The 18,164-nt window shown below is 36.9% G+C and overlaps 1 protein-coding gene across 1 annotated transcript; it reads left to right on the top strand.

Annotated features, from left to right (window-relative positions):
• Nucleotides 1-7,973: 7,973 nt before the first annotated feature.
• On the top strand, nt 7,974-9,534 carry LOC121977347 (UDP-glycosyltransferase 83A1-like). Its single transcript, XM_042529929.1, has 2 exons — nt 7,974-8,457; nt 8,565-9,534. The coding sequence occupies exons 1-2, from the start codon at nt 7,983-7,985 to the stop codon at nt 9,449-9,451; spliced, it is 1,362 nt and encodes a 453-aa protein (XP_042385863.1). The 5' UTR covers nt 7,974-7,982; the 3' UTR covers nt 9,452-9,534.
• Nucleotides 9,535-18,164: the final 8,630 nt, after the last annotated feature.

Genomic DNA, 18,164 nt, shown 5'->3' with positions numbered 1-18,164 from the left:
AAGCTTGGCTAGCCACAACTTGGCTCCAATCTTTGGCTAGGTCGGCCCTAGCTTAGGCTCCAAGCTTGGCTTGGTTGGTCACATCATGATGGGAAAGAAGCTGGGCTTAAGTGGATATAAGGCTTTATAAATAAGAAGCTACAACAAGGGCCGAGAGGAGGAATTGGTTTTGGTCTCCCGATGAGCTTGAGCTTCCCGTGTTCACCCCGAACACCCAATTCAAGTTCATCAATAATAAATGATACCACTAAAGAGTTATTATTGCACTACCGCATCAATTCTACATTACAATATGGGCTCCTTCTTATCATGAGTGTGTTAGTCTCCCTATGTTTAAGATATCAAATGTCCATTAATTAAATGAGTTACTGATAACTCACTTAATTAATATCTAGCTCCAAGAGCAGTACCACTCAACCTTATTGTCATGTCAGACTAAGTCCACCTGCAGGGTTTACATGACAATCCTTATGAGCTCCTCAAGGGGACATCACCAACCTAGATTACTATGACACAGTTTCATTCTATAATCAACAACACACCATATAAATAATATCACTTCCCAACTTATTGTGTCTATTGATTTAACGAACTAAATCTCACCATTTGATAAATTAAAGAAATAAATATTAAGTATACGTACTTGTTATTATATCATGATTAAGAGTACGCACTTCCATAATAACAGAGGTTTTGTTCTTTTATGTAGTCGGTATAAAAAGAAACTACCTCAAATGGTCCTGCTCAATACACTCATAGTGTACTAGTGTAATTTTATAGTCAATATAAACTAATATCAAATTACACTACAATCACTCCAATGGTTTGCACCATTCCATCTTGGTTGTGAGCTACTATTTATAATTTATAAGGAACTGATAACATGATCTTCTGTGTGACACCACACACCATGTTATCTATAATATAAATTAAATGAACAACTACATTTAGCATACAAATGTAGACATTTGGCTAATGTGATTCTTATTTCAAAATAAAGGTTTATACAAAAGCTAGACTTTTAGTATATATTCTAACACAGGTAAAGAAGTTAAATAGTTATTGAGTTTCCCTAGTGCTTTATCGTATTCCGCGTCCCACTGAAACTTTGTGTCTCGGCGTAGGATTCTGAAGAATGGATGGCTTCGGTCAGATGACTTGGAGATGAATCTTGACAAAGCTATGATCCAACCGGTCAATCTCTAAGCTTCCTTTAGGTTATATAGAGGGGGCATATTGTGTAGTGCCTTCATTTTGCTCGTATTCGCCTCGATTACCCATTCAGTAATGATGTAACTGAGGAAGTGTCCACTCCTTGCTCTGAATAGGCACTTGCTAGGATTGAGCTTGACTCTGTACTTCCTCAGCGTTCGGCAGGTCTCCTCTATATCCACACAGAGATCAACAACTCGGAGAGATTTTATCAAAATATCATCGACGTATACCTCTATGTTTTGGTCGATTTGCCTCCGAAACACCTTGTTTATCAACCATTGATAGGTGACTCTGGAGTTCTTTAGTCCGAATGACATTACATTATAGCAGCAAGTCCTATCGACCGTGATGAAACTAAACTTCTCTTGATCCTCTTTGGCAAGCGAAACCTGGTGGTAGCACTGGTATGCGTCTAGCATATAGATCAACTCACAGCTTACCGTGGAATCCACCATCTGGTCGATACGCGGTAATGGGTAGTAGTTCTTCGGGCAAGCTTTGTTCAAATCTCAAAAGTTGATGAAGACCCCCACCATTTGCTGTATGGGTTGGAAACCAATACTACATTAGCAAGCTAGCTTGGGAACTGAACTTCGCGGTTGTGACCGGCCTCTAATAGCTTCTCCACTTTGCTCGGATGATCTGATTCTACTCTGAGTTGAAATCTCTTTCCTTTTGCTTCACTAACCTAGCGTCCGGTCGGATGTGCAATTCGTGCTACATGATGGTCGGTGAGATACCCGGGAGCTTGTGAGTCGGCCATGAGAATACATCATGGTTTTACCTTAGATATGTAACCAGCTTCGCCTTCTTCTCCACACTCAGATCGGCCACTATGAAGGTAGTGGCCTCCGTTCGGCTGGGATGCACTTGCACTTCCTCTTTTTCTTCATAGACCAGCATAGGAGGCTCCTCTAGAATTGCATTTACCTCTAGCCATTGGGCCTTCTGAGCGGCTCGTGACTCAATATTTACCATTTCCACGTAAAACCAGTGAATCGCTAGCTATTCGCTCTTAACTTCACCGACCAAGTTATCTACAGGAAACTTAATCTTTTGGCAAAATGTGGAGACGACCGCTCGGAACTAGTTCAACATCGATCGACCTAATATGATATTATAGGCGGACGGTGCATCCACCACAATGAAGTTCGATGTTCTCATCCTCTTGAGTGGCTCCTCTCCAAACGATATGTCTAGTCGGGCCTAGCCGATCGATAGTACTTCATTGCCCGTGAACCTATATAAGGGCGTTGTCATGGGCTGCAACTCACTTCAATTGATTTGTAGTTGATCAAACGCCTTCTTGAATATAATGTTCACTGAGCTACCTGTACCTATAAAAGTACGGTGAATATTATTATTTTAGTAATTACCGCTCGGATGAACAAGATATCATCATGAGGGACTTCTACTCCCTCTAAATCTTGAGGGTCAAAACTGATTTGTAGTCCATCTGCTCTCTCTTTACTACATCCAACAACATGGATTTCCAACCACTGGGCATATGACTTACAAGCCCGGTTGGAATCACCGTCGGTCGGACCTCTTGCAACCATACTGATGTCTCCCCGAGCGGGGTTGCTGCGATTCTCTTCTTCCCGAGTTGAGGAGCATGACCACTCGATAGAAGCTCAAGTAGGCCTTTCATAATCTCTTCGCTGGGGCTATTGTGGATGTTTCTCAGATGCTGGCCTACCCTAACCATGTTGTTCTCCTGATCGGTGGTGATGGTGGTGGTCAGGAGACGGGGATCGACAACGAAATCTTGGAGGAGCCTATCGTCGCAACTATAGCTTAAGATGCTAATAATACTTAGTATTGTTGGTTGCTGAGTAGTGATAAGAGCAAAAGAGCAGCATCCATGATCAAGAATCAGTGAACTTTGGCCGTTCTGGCTCCACATGCTAGACTACATGGGCTTTGGGCTCCTGATGTTGATGAGTGGTGCTTGTTCAAGGCTCCTTCTGAGGCTGGTGGACGTGAACCACTTGGCGCTTTGTGGCGACCGCCGACTCGGGAATCACTTCATTCTTTCAAGCTAAATGCGCCTCCTCGGCATTATTGTACTTGGTGGCCCGCCTGAGCAGTTGGTCGAAGTCTCTTGGGGGCTTTCGGATGAGAGATTGAAAGAAATCACCATCCGTAAGTCTCTGGGAAAACAAACATGCCAAGATCTTTGGGGTGGCCGATAGAATGTCCATGGCCACTTAGTTGAACCTCTTGATGTAGGCTCGCAATGCTTCCTTTGGCCCTTGTTTGACCTTGAACAGGTTGATGTTCAACTTCTGATACTGGCAGTTGCTTGCAAAATGCTATAGGAAAGCCATTCAGAAGTCTTTGAAGTTGTAGATGTATCTGATTGATAAGTGCCTGAACCACCTCTAGCTGATATGGAGGGTGTGGTGAGGAATACTTGGCACTTTCCTCCGTTGGTGTACTGATGGAGTGTGACCATGTTATCGAATTTGATGAGATGGTATTCCGGGTTTGTCACCGCCATGTACTCTCTAATCATCAATTTTTTTTTTTTATGAAAAGGTAATATATTTCATCAAAAACTACACAACCATACAAAAGTGATCAAGGAGCCCCTTATGTCATGCCTGACGAACTATCGAATCTAGAAGGGGAACCATGATCATGTACATGTGCTCACTAGTGTACCATCTGTCACTCTCTCTACTGCGCATGCTAACTGTCTGCTCATCCTCAATATAGGATACTGAAGCTGAGGTATCACTCAGCATGCCCATGATCTCTGTCCATACTGCATGTGTCTCATCCTCTTGATCTCATTATCATCACTATCCATACTCTCCGATCATCAGTGGTCTATAGTGAGGTGGCAGTTGGTTGTCTAGGATCTCTTGAGAGAACTGCCTATTGATCTGCTCAGGATAGTGGTCGAGCCGAGGCACTTTACCTTTCTACCCGTCTCAGATGGTCACGTCCTCTGAAGAGAACCCTTGTGTCCTTTCTGCTCATCCTTGCTCTTCTGAGGTCATGCAGAATAATACGCGGTGGTAGGGGATTGGCGTGTTCGGTGCATTCCGGAAGGCACTGGTTGGCCTGCTGTTTGGTTTGCGAATGATGGCATTTTTCGCTCCAAATCTGGGATCATCTTGTTGTCCTATCATCAATGTCACGGGGTCGTTCGCTTGGCAGTCGCCAATTGTCTACTGCTGCTCCACCATCTTTGTGGCTTGGGCTTGTATCAACATCTCCAAGTCTTCTTGTGCAGCGTTACTATGGTAAGTCGTCTAGCATCCTCCATCTTCAAGTTTTGGATTTAGGTAGAGTTTCTCATAGACAACGCTAAATATGATCCTGTATGAAAGCGAAGAAATAGCATGTTGGGGATGTGGTTGTGGGGTTGATTGAGCGACGAGTTCGCGTGGTCCTGCAACACAAAAGGTATTAGCACCGAGCCGGGATAAGGTTCCCAACATTGGCCCTCCGATGTTCAAGTCAGTTTCTGGCACAGTGGAGAATAGTAAGAATGTTGTAATAAATAATGTGTCAAATAACAAAGTTGCACATACCTCCGCCTGTACATGTGAACCCCCTTTTATAGTATCACTGTAGTATCTAGACATGCATCCCATGGTATACATATGTTTTCAAAAGTGTTCTAGGAAAAGATAAGTCAAAAAGTGTTCCTGACACCTTTCCTTAACCGAGCATGCAAATCTCTAAATTGACATATAGGAAGCTTCTAAAGTACGATTTGCCTACTAGACATGCTCTGTTGTCAGTGACACTAACCTCCAAAAGGGTACGATGAGATATGCAGTTGGGTCCCACTGTAGGCCGACCAGATTCCACTCGGACTGGCTATCCTTATTCGGTCGTGCATTTCAGAGCTTCTAGCTTTTCCCCTTCTCTGCTTCCTAACTGTCAGTGGTTACCTTTAATCGACTGGCCATGCAGCTCGATCGACAACGGTTGGCTTGCCGTGGACTGCTGCTTACCTCTTAACTCCAGTTGCCACTACCGGAGGATGGATGTTCGGCATCCTCGCCCGGCCGATCGAGGGCTCCTGATCGTCTGGTCCAATCGGATGACCAGGGCCTTTGACCATTTTTACCTTGACCTCCATGTTAGCAGACTTTTTCCTCCTTTGACGCTTTTTTGGTGGGGCCCCTCTTCATCACTGTATCAATAAGTAATTAATTATTTACTTGCTTCATAAATTATCTATTAAATGTCTCAAACAATAGGAATGATGACTACCCATAAATAATTATTCAACTGCCTTCATAATCTTAGAACGTCTGTCGGAGAAAAAAGTGAACTTGTTGAATGAAATGCTTTGACTTGAAATTAAGACACTTCTCAAATGATAACAAAATCATTCCCAATTAGCCTCATTCTCCGCATCCACTACATAATAACCAATTGTGAAAAGTTCATCGTTGGCATCCTTCGACACAGCAACTAGGATACAACCTTTATACTTATTCTTTATGAGTCTCATCCAAAAAAATCAATGGCTTACAACCAGTAAGAAAATCAACTACACATGCATGGAAACAAATGAATAACTATTAGAATATAGATGTTATAGGATCAATCTCACACTCAGCAACACTGCCAGAATTTGTTTATCGAATAGCACAACAATACCATCTCAGCCTATCGTAACATCCCTTCTCTATGCCATGAATATCATGCATTGCTAACTCCTTACCTTTTAACACTTTGTGGTAGTCTAACTCTACCCCATAATCTCTTTGCAAGTCTTTTTGAATTGTATAAGGGCGATAAGAGGGCTCTCTTCTCAATTTATCTTTCATCACATTAGCAATCTAAGTTGCATCAGCTTTAGGATGCTCTCTACTACACAGATTGTACTCACCACATGTATGCCGCAGGATGCATTTTCAAATAGCAAATATACTATCTGATTTATGTGTTGAAGCATAAATTCTCCATCTACAACTTTAACTACAAATAGCAATTACTTTCTTGCGATCATTTTTTTATAAAAAAATGAACATCTTGTAGCAACAATATAGTTTTTAACACATCTTTTAAAATTAGCAGCATCCTTGAAATTTTTCCCTTCACCATGGGTGTAGTTAATCCAAGCATCTATAGTATTCGGCAACATGGCTTGTTCGATCACTCCTTGACTGTGTCTGTTCCTCTAACCTTACTAGTTTGATATGATTAATTGTGTCAACTTAACTATATCATATGCACTTGTACTATATGTAACATATAATATTATCAAAACCAAAATATGAAGAGGGATACAATATATATTACCTTCCCAAATTTAGGTTGTCGTTGGCATATTTGTTTCTACTCTCTACCCTCAAATTGATCATGCTCAGCTGCATACACATAAGAAAATGTATTATATTAAGCACATCATCATTATCGTTCAAATTCACATACATCTTATGTTATGGAGCTAGGTATTGCAGAATCATAGATTCAGGAGTCATCTCTACATATTTTTTTTTTATCAAGACTTGCATATATATCCATCAAACTATAACCACTAAAAATTGAAATCACAAACAATTGGTTCTTGCACTTACAACTACCCAAAAATAGAAGGTTGCATGGCCCACTTCTAGAATCCATTTTAACCAAATCCATAAAAATATAACATTCGATTCAATCATATAAAAACTGAAGATCAAAGTTTTATTCATATGCAATTCAAGAATTTTTTTTTTCTAGAGATTTCCTAATAATTTAAGAATTTTTCTATTCAAGAACTAAATAATAAAAATTTGCCATCAATTCGTCTCTAAATAACACAAACCCAACCAGAAAACTAAACCCTATCTTGTTCACAAACTCAATTTTATTCAATCTCACAAATTTTGAGCATCATACTATTTAAATTAAATTGGGTATAATAATCTGTTTATTGATAATCATTACAAAATATTCACATGGCTCATTCTTTCCTTGAATTAAAGAAGATGCAATACAAATTTATTCATAAATTTGTAATTCTAAAATAGAAGCCAAATTTTATTCAACCTCAACCTCACAAAATTGAAAACACTCATGACCTAAACCTTCGATTTTTTGCACAAGAATAAAAACTTAGTTGAAATATATGGTAGAAAATTATAACTTACCTATAATTCTTGGGTTGAAGGTGAAAGTAGAGTTATGTCGGTTCTCCGATTTCTATCTTCAATGTCAATGGAGATGTTTTAGGTCGAAGTAAGGGGAGGTCAGGTCATCGCCGATGGTTTAGAAGGGAGTTGGGGATTGCGTCGCTGATGACTTGGAATTGCATAGGCTCGAAGTAAGGGGGGGAGGGGTGTGTTGGCAGTTGGGAGAGAAATAAGCAATATTTGAGGCTTTTAATTTAATACGAGGATAAGTTGGTAATTTTAAATGAGTTAGGAAATTGAAACAAATAAATCATTTTGGTGAGGTACCGAGAAAAAAGAAAGTATGATACAGGGACTGAATGCAAATATTTAAATTTGTATAGGGATTTTAGAATCATTCCCCTTAATTTAAATCAATAATGAATTATTATTGTTATACTTTAATTCAATATTTGTCACGCTATAACTCAAATTACTTTTATAATTAACATATTTATCATGATTTAATCAAATTTCGTACTTTTATAATTAGCATATTTATCATACTTAATTTTCATTTTGTCATATTTGTCATAGTTCTTTCCATAACTTCTATTATAATGCACTGATAAAATTAAGTAATTATCTCTTCTTTTTTCTTGTTCTTCCTCTCTTCCTCTTTCTCTCTGTTGTTTCAGGATGGCCGTGCCACACGTTCTCGCTCTACCATTCCCTGCTCAAGGCCATGTCATTCCCTTCATGGAGCTCTGCCACTGCTTAGTAGATCACGGTTTCAAGGTCACCTTCGTCAATACCGAATTCAACCACAAGCGTCTGCTAACCGCGTTGTCCGCGGGGAGCGCCGTGGAGCAGATCGCTCTGGTAACGGTCCCCGACGGATTAGGGCCGGAAGAAGACCGGAACGATCTCGCCAGGCTCACGGAAGCATTGACGAAGGTAATGCCTCGGTGCTTGGAGGAACTAATCGAGAAGAGCAAAAAAACAGAGGATCCGATGACTTGCATGTTGGTGGATTGGAACATGGGATGGGCGCTGGAGGTTGGCTGTAAGAAGGGTCTCCGGTCAGCCTCTTTCTGGCCGGCGGCAGCCCAGGTACTTGAGACTCTGCTGAGCATTCCGAAGTTGATTTCTAGAGGCGTCATCAATGCCGATGGTAATTGATTTTGTTTTTGTTTTTGTTTTGGTCAGATGATTGTGATTAATTAGTGAGACGCCAAATTTTACATGATGCAAAAGTAACGACAGTTTCTGTTTTTACAGGCACACCGATCTCTGAACACGAGACGTTCCAGCTCGGTCCCGGCATGCCATTCATCAACGCGTCCCACTTGGTATGGAACCTACTTGGAGATGGCAGAACCAAACTGCTAATCTTCAACCACATCGTCAACAACAACAGGGCAATCGACGTCGCGGAGTTCATCATCTGCAACTCCTTCAAAGAGCTCGAAGAGCCAACCTTCCGTTACAATCCAAAGATTCTTCCCATCGGGCCGCTGCTAACCGGCCTCCGGCCGAACCGCGCCTTGGGGAATTTCTGGCCGGAGGACGCGGCCTGCTTGTCGTGGCTGGACGAGCAGCAGCCGGGTTCCGTCGTCTACGTGGCTTTCGGGAGCTTCACCATCTTCGACCGCGGCCAGTTCCAGGAGTTCGCGCTCGGGCTGGAGGCGACCGGCCGACCGTTCTTGTGGGTGGTCCGGCCCGACCTAACCGGTGACTCTGCCGATGCCTATCCGGATGGATTCAAAGAGCGTGTCGGAGACAGAGGGAGGATTGTGGCTTGGGCACCTCAACAGAAGGTGCTGGCTCACCCTTCTGTCGCTTGCTTCGTGTCTCACTGCGGTTGGAACTCCACCATGGAAGGCGTCAGGAACGGGAAGCTCTTCCTCTGTTGGCCGTATTTTGGGGACCAATTCCTGAACCAGAGCTACATTTGTGACGATTGGAAGGTGGGTCTGCGCATGACGCCTGACGAGAGTGGGATCGTTAAGCGGGAACAGGTGAAATCCAAGGTAGAAGAGTTGCTTTCGAACGAGGAGATGAGAGCAAGGGCATCGATGTTGAAGGAGAATGCTCAGCAGAGCATTAACGAAGGAGGCGCTTCGCTGGAGAATCTTAAGACCTTTATGGATGCTTTCAAGCCATAGTGATTCGAAGACAAATCTGATGTTTTCTTATGGCAACACAGGACGGACGGGTTGCACAGAATAAGATGGTCAATGTGGAATAAGAATAAAAACAGGAGGAAAGACTTCTATTTTCCTTGCAAGAAAATCCATAACGAGCTATATAAAATTTCAATCTTAATTTTTTTTTATAGTCGCCGACTTCCGAATATTTATTTTAATGATGGAATTTTATTTGTTAAATTTAGTAATAAAATTGTTTATTTTGTCCTTAAATCTATAGTACTATTTTATTTCAGTCGCTAAATTAAGATAAAATTTAGGGACGGATTCTTTTTTATTTTCATTACTAATTTAAGGTAAAATTTTAATAACTCCTTAATTCAACAATTTAAATCCTGTCATTTAAATTTCAATCTAATATTATAATATAGCATTACAAACTATTTACTACACATTTAACATTCACAAACTATCACCATTGACAAATAATTCATGATACATTCACAAACAATTCAAAAACATCCACAAACAATTCACAAACCATACATGATACATTCAAAAACAATTACATCATTCATGTAAAACATCATACATTGTTCTAAAATAATTCCATCACAAAAACAAATACATCTCATCCTACTCAAAACCAATAAGTCCTTAGATTACACCTCTCATCCTACTCAAAACCTATTAAATTCATCATTATTCAATCCTGCAACAACGGTACAATATATTATTAAAAAAAACAAAGGGCAAATCTACTCATATATGAAAAAATCATGCTCATATGATAAACCTAAAGTTAAAATAGATATACATAAAGGGCAAACTATTTTTCAAAAAAATACATAAATTGATAAACATAAGTTTAACGTGTTCTTAAAAATTATGCCTTAATAAAGTTTGGATATCTACTGATGGTACTAGAATATACCTTTATTTATATTATCTATGAAAAAAATCAACAATCAAAATTAGAAATGCATCACTATAATAAAAGTGATTTTCCGCAGCGCATCATCAATTGCGCGCAATTAAAGTGCACCGTTAATCATAGTTTTTACGGCGTGCTCAATTATGTGTGCTGCGGATAATATAATATTTATTCAAATGCCAGCTTGTAAAAAAAGTATGTTGTGAATAAATTTTTCTATGGCATGCAATGTACGCTATTAAAACTTAATATTAATGGTGTGCGAAGCGTGTTGTTAATAGTTATTATACATATATAAATGACGGTGTGTAAAAATATATGATGCAAATAAATATAATAAAATTTTAACAGCATGCAATGGGCACCGTTAATAATCTTCAAAATTTTCTAAACATCTAGCCAAAATTTTACACGTGAAAATCCTCCCGCGATTATTTTTCCGCCAAGCATCCTCACCAGCTTGCGAACTACTTATCACAGGAAACATATCCTCACGCCCGAATCCAGCCCGCAAAACCTAAAATCACGGCATCCTCCTCACGCGATCTGCCTCCATCGAAACCTCTCTACCGCAACCCTAAACTCCTCTCCGCCAACATCTTCACCCATCCTCTCTCTGCCGAAGCCCTCTCTGGCGAAGCCCTCTCCGCCGAAGCCCTCTCCGTCAAAGCCTCCTCACACGAACTCCCTCCATCGAAACCTCTCTGTCCTAACCCTAAACTCCTCTCTATCTAACGTCTTTGCCCATCTTCATCGATCGTTTCCTTTCTCAGGTTGGATTTTCTTTTATTTCTTTTGTTTTTCTTGTATTATGATGTCGTTGAGTTGAATACCTGAAGTGACACTCTCCTTATAAAGGACAGTGACAAAATATGGATTCACTTTGTTGAATACTTGAAATACAACTCTTTCTTGTAGTAACTTTCCTTCCTCTTCCCGGAATGCTCCATCCTAGTAATAAGACCCTAATTGATTTAGTTGCATTGGCTTTAGTTGCAGCAAACTAAATAATTGCCTTCATATACTCTTTTGTTGAAGTAACATGAACATGAAGTTTAAAGATCTATTTTAGAATACATTGAAGATGGATGTTTGTTACCTTAACTATTTTTAAGCAATGATATGTAAGCTAGTCTATGCCTATTATTTTATTCTCCTTTTGCTATCATTAGGCTTAAAGTACTGTTTGTTTTCTCCAAATAGTTGACGATTGAATAGAATGAAATCTCTAGTTTCATGGAAGTTGTCATTTCAGTGTTACACAATGCAGATTTAAATCTCTTACTTGTCATAATTCTTGTTCATTCAATTTTGAAACTACATGTCATGTATCCAACTATAGTTCTTGTATCCTAGTCTAACACTAGGAATGACAATATCCCAATAACTTCTATTACATTAATAAATAATAAGATAATTCTTTTCTCCTCAAAGATCCCCCACAATAGTTGTTTACAAATTTAAGCATATTTTTAAATAAATAAAAATCCTATGCAAATCCTATATTTTCCATTATCAAATAAATAACAATTGTAGTTAATCTGCATTGCAATCTGATAAAGTTTTACCTTGGCGAATGACCCACTTAACTATGCCTTTTGCTCACCTCAATTAGTTGAACTATGTTTATTTTTGATATTTTATGTTTATTTTTGGTATTTTTTTAATTAATTAATTTAATTTGGTATTCTATACACGAGGCCTAAGCTATATTTGCTCCCCTTGTTGTGAGACAGAGATGATTTTTTTTTTTTAACGGAAGCTTAGATCATTTACAAAATGGATAAGGAATGGATGTGTCTGCCTTCAAGGTTTGTACCCGAGTATGAAGAAGGGGTTCAAAAATTTCTTACACAAGCTAGGAACTATGCCAAAACACGTGAAGTAATCTTATGTCCTTGCAAGTGTTGTAAAAATAAGAAGTATATGAAATTTGACCAAGTGTACGAGCACTTAATTATTAAGGGGATTGATCCTTCTTACACTAGTTGGGTCTTCCATGGTGAAAGTTATACCCCACAATTTCAAGGCAAAGGTAGTTCAGGAGGAGTTCAAGTATATGATGATAAAAGTAGAGAAGAATATCACTTATATAGGAATGTCTTTGTGCCCGAAGAAGAGGTTGGACACACTATATCTGAGGTAAAATATTATGAATTTTCTAATTTATTAGAAGATGCAGAAAGTCCTCTCTTTCCTAGTTGTACAACTTACATAAAGTTGTCAGCTGTCATCACATTATTTAATTACAAGTCTACTAATGGTCACACTGTCAATAGTTTCAATGAGCTCCTTAAGATCTTAGGTAACATGCTTCCAGAAAAACACACTTCCAGAAACTATTTATTTAATGAGAAAGATGTTGAAACCATTTGATTTAGGATATGAGAAGATTCATGCTTGCTCAAACGATTGTTGTCTATTTAGAAAGGAGTTTAAAGATTTAGACTCATGTCTAAAGTGTGGTTCCTCAAGATGAAAGGTGGACAAAATAACCACCAAAGTTCATAAAGGACTTCCCGAAAAGGTAGTACAGTATTTTCCCGTGATACATAGATTAAAAAGGATGTTTACATTTTAAGAAAAGGCAGAAGACTTGATTTGGCACGCCAACCACAAAAGTCAAGATCATATGATGTGTCATCTAGTTGATTCAGTAGCTTGGGATACAATAAATCATAAGTGGCCGACTTTTACATCAGATCCTAGAAATCTCTGACTTGGTCTTGCTACAGATGGATTCAATCCTTTGTGACCTCAGTTCAAGAGAAAGTTATTGGCTGGTTATTTTGGTAAATTACAACCTTTCTCTATTGATGTGCATCGCAAAGGAAAATCTTATGCTAACATTACTGATTCCAGACCCAAAACAACTTGGAAATGATATAGATGTCTACTTGGAACCCCTTGTGGGGGATTTGAAAGAGTTGTGGGACACAGGTGTAGAGGCTCATGATGCATTTAGCAAAGTCAATATTCAATTTGAAGGCTATTTTGATGTGGATGATCAATGATTTTCCTGCTTACGGAAATCTAGTTGGATGTACCACAAAAGGAAAAGTTGGTTGTCTAATATGTGGTGAAGACATATGATCAATGTGGCTTAAGTACAGCAGAAAGTTTGCATACTTGGGTCACAGAAGATTTCTTGCTCCTGATTATCCATTTCGTCAGAAAAAGAAGTGGTTTAATGTGAAAAAAGAGAGAAAAGGGAAACCAAGACCTTTGACTGGGCTATAAATTCTCAATGTAGTGAAAGACATTGAAAATAATTGGGGTAAAAAATAAAAGGGTCGGACTATTAATACTTGTCAAAAAAAAAAAAAGAGGAACACAAGATAATTCAAAAAGGGTACAAAAATTAGTTCAAATGTGGAAGAAAAGTTTTTTTTATTTTCCATATTGGAGTATAAGTTATTTGACTTGCTTTTTAATAGTTTTTAATAATATGTTATATTTTTGAACTAATACTATGAAATGTATTGATGATTACTTATAGGGGCTTCTATTACGTTATAACTTAGATGTGATGTATATTGAAAAGAATGTCTATGAAAATATCATAAGCACATTGTTAAATGTGAAGAAAAAAATTAAAAGATGGTGTTAATGCTGACAAAGATTTGATGTACTTAAAAATTAGAGAATAATTGCATCCTCAACAAAAAGGGGGAAACATGTATCATTTGTCTATTTCACCTTACACGTTGTCTAAAAAAGAAATTAATGTATTTTGCTCTAGGTTGAAGAAAATAAAGTTACCTTATGGTTATAGCTCAAATATTGATAATTGTGTTTCTTTAGAAGACCGTAAACTTATTGGACTGAAATATCATGATTGTCATGTTCTAATGCAACAATTGCTATTAGTTACATTGAGAAATCTTTTACTGAAAGGTCCAAGCAATGCTCTATTTCTGCTGTGTGCATTTTACAATGAATTATGTCAAAGAGTGTTAGATAGGAACCGTTTAGAACAACTTGAGGAGAATATTGTTGAAACTCTATGCATGTTGGAAAGGTATTTTCCACTCATTTTTTTTACCATTTCAGTTCATTTGGTAATTCATTTAGTCAGAGAAGCTCGCTTGTGTAGGCAAGTCCAATTCCGTTGGATGTATCTATTTGAAAGATAATAAATATTATGCAATGAATTAGTTTTCAATACTTCTTTCATCTAATTTAGTTTATTATTTAGATTTATGAAAATACTTAAAGGTTATGTGAAGAATTGAGCAAGGCCAAAGGGTTGCATAGCTGAGTGTTACCTCGCATAAGAAAGAATGCAATTTTGTAGTACTTATATTAAAAAAAAATGCTAGCATTGGGGTCCCTTCTAATCGGAATGCGGATTTGGAGAATGGATTAGTGGAAGGTTGCCCAATTTCCTAAGGAAAAGTCAAGATTTTAGAAGACCATGTGTTGCAAGCCGCACATCGATATATGTTGTTGAATACTGCAGAAGTTAAACCTTACTTACAGTAAGTATAGTTAGTTGTAAATCCTATTAGATAATCTTGGTCTATTACATAATTCATATATTCTAACAATCACTCTTCAATGATTTTAAATAGGATGCACATTGAGGAGCTTAAACAAGCATATCATTATTTCATAAGGAATGAAATGTTGTTATAGAAACGACATATGGAAACATTTGCTTAATGGTTATCAAAACATGTTCCTGATACCTCTTAAGGCTGAATTCAATAGCTAGCACATGGTCCAAGAAAGCATGTTATATCATATACAGGTTATATTATAAATGGACATCGGTTCCACATAATTGATGCTGGAATGTCGACACAAGATTGTGGTGTTTCAATTGAAGTTGATATTGTTTGTCAATCTAGTGTTAATGATTATTCATATGCAATAGGAAGACTATCATACTATGGGGTTATGCGAGATATTGTTTTATTATACTACTATTCTTTCAACCGATCAGGTCGTTCGATCGACCGATCAAGGCTGAGTCCGACCCTGCAGAACTATTAGTTTCCTACAAAATAAAGTTTAGGCAAATAGAGCAAATGATATTAAACAATTAAGTTGACAGCCTTCAGACTGTTCGGTTCTAACTTCAGATTTCCTCTGGAAACCTTAGGTCAAACCGACACCTACTGTTCTCTCAACGGGGAATGCGTCCTCACCTACTCCACTCAAGAGAAGTTACCTATTGCCAGACCGATCCTCCAGACCGACTGAACTTTTGCTCAGTGCCCGAGGCTCCAGGACTTTTTGCTGGACGTCCACTCCACGACTCGCCGAGACTTCCACCTGGTCCACGATCACCAGGACTTTCACCTAGAGTCCCGGATTCTAGGGTTTTGCCCAAAGCACTCAACCCGCCAAATCTTTCCGCCTAGGGTTACCGCCCCCTAGGACCTAGGGTTACCACCCCCTAGAGTTTTCCACCTGCCTAACCGCAACTAGGACTTTTACCTAAGTACACTTAGGAATTTTCCTACCAGCTCATTTAAATTTGTTAGATAACAAGTAACCTTAACTTTGAACCCTTTGCCATTATCAAAACACAGGTTCGATCGTCTGATGCTTCCCACACCAACAATCTCCCCCTTTTCGATTATGGCAACACAATTCAAAGTTAAGTAAAATATAAAGCAATAAAGCGATAATCAGGAAGAAATGCAATCAAGAAATGCAGCAAAAATGTAAATTGCATTTAGTGCAACTTGTTATAGCTTCCCCTTAACCACTTGACTTTCTATTTTTCTTAACTAACTTTCTCTTTTTCTTAACTTTAATCTTCTCTCCCCCTTTGCCATAAATAAAAAATAATACTAAATAGAGAAAAGGATGTAAAAATAGGAAATTTATCCTTTTTAATTTTTAGCTCCCCTGAAAGGTAGCTCTTACTTGAAAAAAAATTATTGGCTAAGTTTGTAGTTTTGAAAGTAGACTTTAATTAAGAAGAAGGAAAATTTTAGCAAATTTTTAAGCTTTGAAAGTGACTTAGCGTTTAAAAAAAAACTTAGCTAAACTTAGTTTTTGAAAAAAAAAACACCGGGCTAAATTAGAAATGCTTTGAAAACATTTAGTTTTTTCAATAAAAACTTAGCTTCAAAAAAATAATTGCTTTTGAAAAACACCTAGCTAAATTAGAAATGCTTTGAAAATACTTATCTTTTTCGACAAAAACTTAGCTTTGAAAAATAATTGTTTGTGAAAAAGAGTTAGAGTAAAACTTAGCTTTAAAAAAGATTTTGATAGGGACTAGGCTCTAAAAAAAAGTTTGATGAAGAGCATAGTTATTTGAAAAGGTTTTTATAGAAAGTATAGTTGAAGTACTTAGCTTAAAAAATACTTAGCTTAAAAAAATATTTTTAGATAAAAAACATAGTTACAAACGTAAAATTTTTCAAAAATATTTGAACTTGCTTTTTCAAATAAGATTTATTTTCAAAAATAGTTAAAAACTGAACTTTTAAAAAAAAATTGAAATCCTAAAAAAAATAATATTTTAACAAAATAAAAATTAATGGCTTAACCTTCCTTTTACTCCCCCTTAATTAATGCCAAAAATGAGTGTTTTGAGTTTTAGGGTATCGTAGAGTCCAAGCATGTAAAATAAAAATATAAAAATTGTTATTTATTTTCCTAATTTTCGATCTCATTCCTTCTAGGTTATCAAGCATGTTTAGCTTATGAATTTGTGTGAGATTGAGTTACGTTAATCTTGAAGATGATTTTATCTATAATTTTGAAAAATATTTATGATATTACAAACATAATTTAAGTTTATTTGGATTTTTTTAAAAATATTGAATTTGAGAATTTAAAATATATGTGTGAATTTTGAATGACTTTGAATTTCAAATTTTGGAATATAAGTTTGGATTTTGAATAAGTTCAATTTCAAATTTTAAAATATAAATGTAAATTTAAAATTTAAGGATTAATTAACATTTGGAAAGAATTAAAATTTTGAAGGTTAATTATAATTTGAAAATCAATTAGAATTGAAAGTTAATTAATATTTGAAAATTAATTAGATTGTGAAAGTTAATTATAGTTTTGAAATTAATTATAGTATTGAAATTAATTAACCTTTTGAAATTAATTAAAGTTTTTGAAATTAATTAAAGTTTTGAAAATAATTAAGCTTTTGAAATTAATTAAAGTTTTGAAATTAATTAAAGTTTTTGAAATTAATTAAACTTTTGAAATTAATTAAAGTTTTGAAATTAATTAAGCTTTTGATTGAGTTAACTTAATTGAATTAAGTTTAATTAATTTGAGTTTGGTTAACTACTTTTTAAACCTAGGTCCATCTCACCCTTTTCTAGATTTTCAATCACGGAACCTTAATAGTTTTGTGAGATGATTAATTTAATCTTCAATTTAAATTCAAATCTAAGGATTGATCTACATTTGAATTAGACAAAGGTTTAATAGTTAGTCAATTAAATATTTATTTTAATGATTGACTTCTAGGCTGTGGCGAGGCACTAGGCCTTCTTGGGTATGGGATCATCCACCACTTTTAGACAAAGCCTCTCAAGGAAATTGAATATTTAATTTCCTTTATGCAACTCCTAGATCTAATTAGTCAAGTGTAGATCAAGCCTAAGTCTTTATCTATCCTAGTCTAAGCATAAATAATAAAAGCAGTAAATCAAGTATCAGACAATTCTATTTTATAATAAAAATGATTTTTTTATTGGCTCCCCTAGATCATAGTCTCGATAAGGTCTATCAAGGTAATGAATTTGATCCTTGGGGATCTAATATTGATTAAGTCCAGCTTGACTAATCATATTGGGCTTGGGGACT

This window comes from Zingiber officinale, chromosome 4B (assembly GCF_018446385.1).
Source record: "Zingiber officinale cultivar Zhangliang chromosome 4B, Zo_v1.1, whole genome shotgun sequence".
Taxonomy (NCBI): Eukaryota; Viridiplantae; Streptophyta; class Magnoliopsida; order Zingiberales; family Zingiberaceae; genus Zingiber; species Zingiber officinale.
This window is presented reverse-complemented; position numbering and strand designations above follow the sequence as displayed.

Excerpts from the sequence above, each read along its gene's own strand:
- LOC121977347 (XM_042529929.1), top strand. The coding sequence starts at position 7,983 with ATGGCCGTGCCACACGTTCTCGCTCTACCATTCCCTGCTCAAGGCCAT. Across the intron at positions 8,458-8,564 it reads AGGCGTCATCAATGCCGATG|GCACACCGATCTCTGAACAC; the intron begins GTAATTGATTTT and ends CTGTTTTTACAG.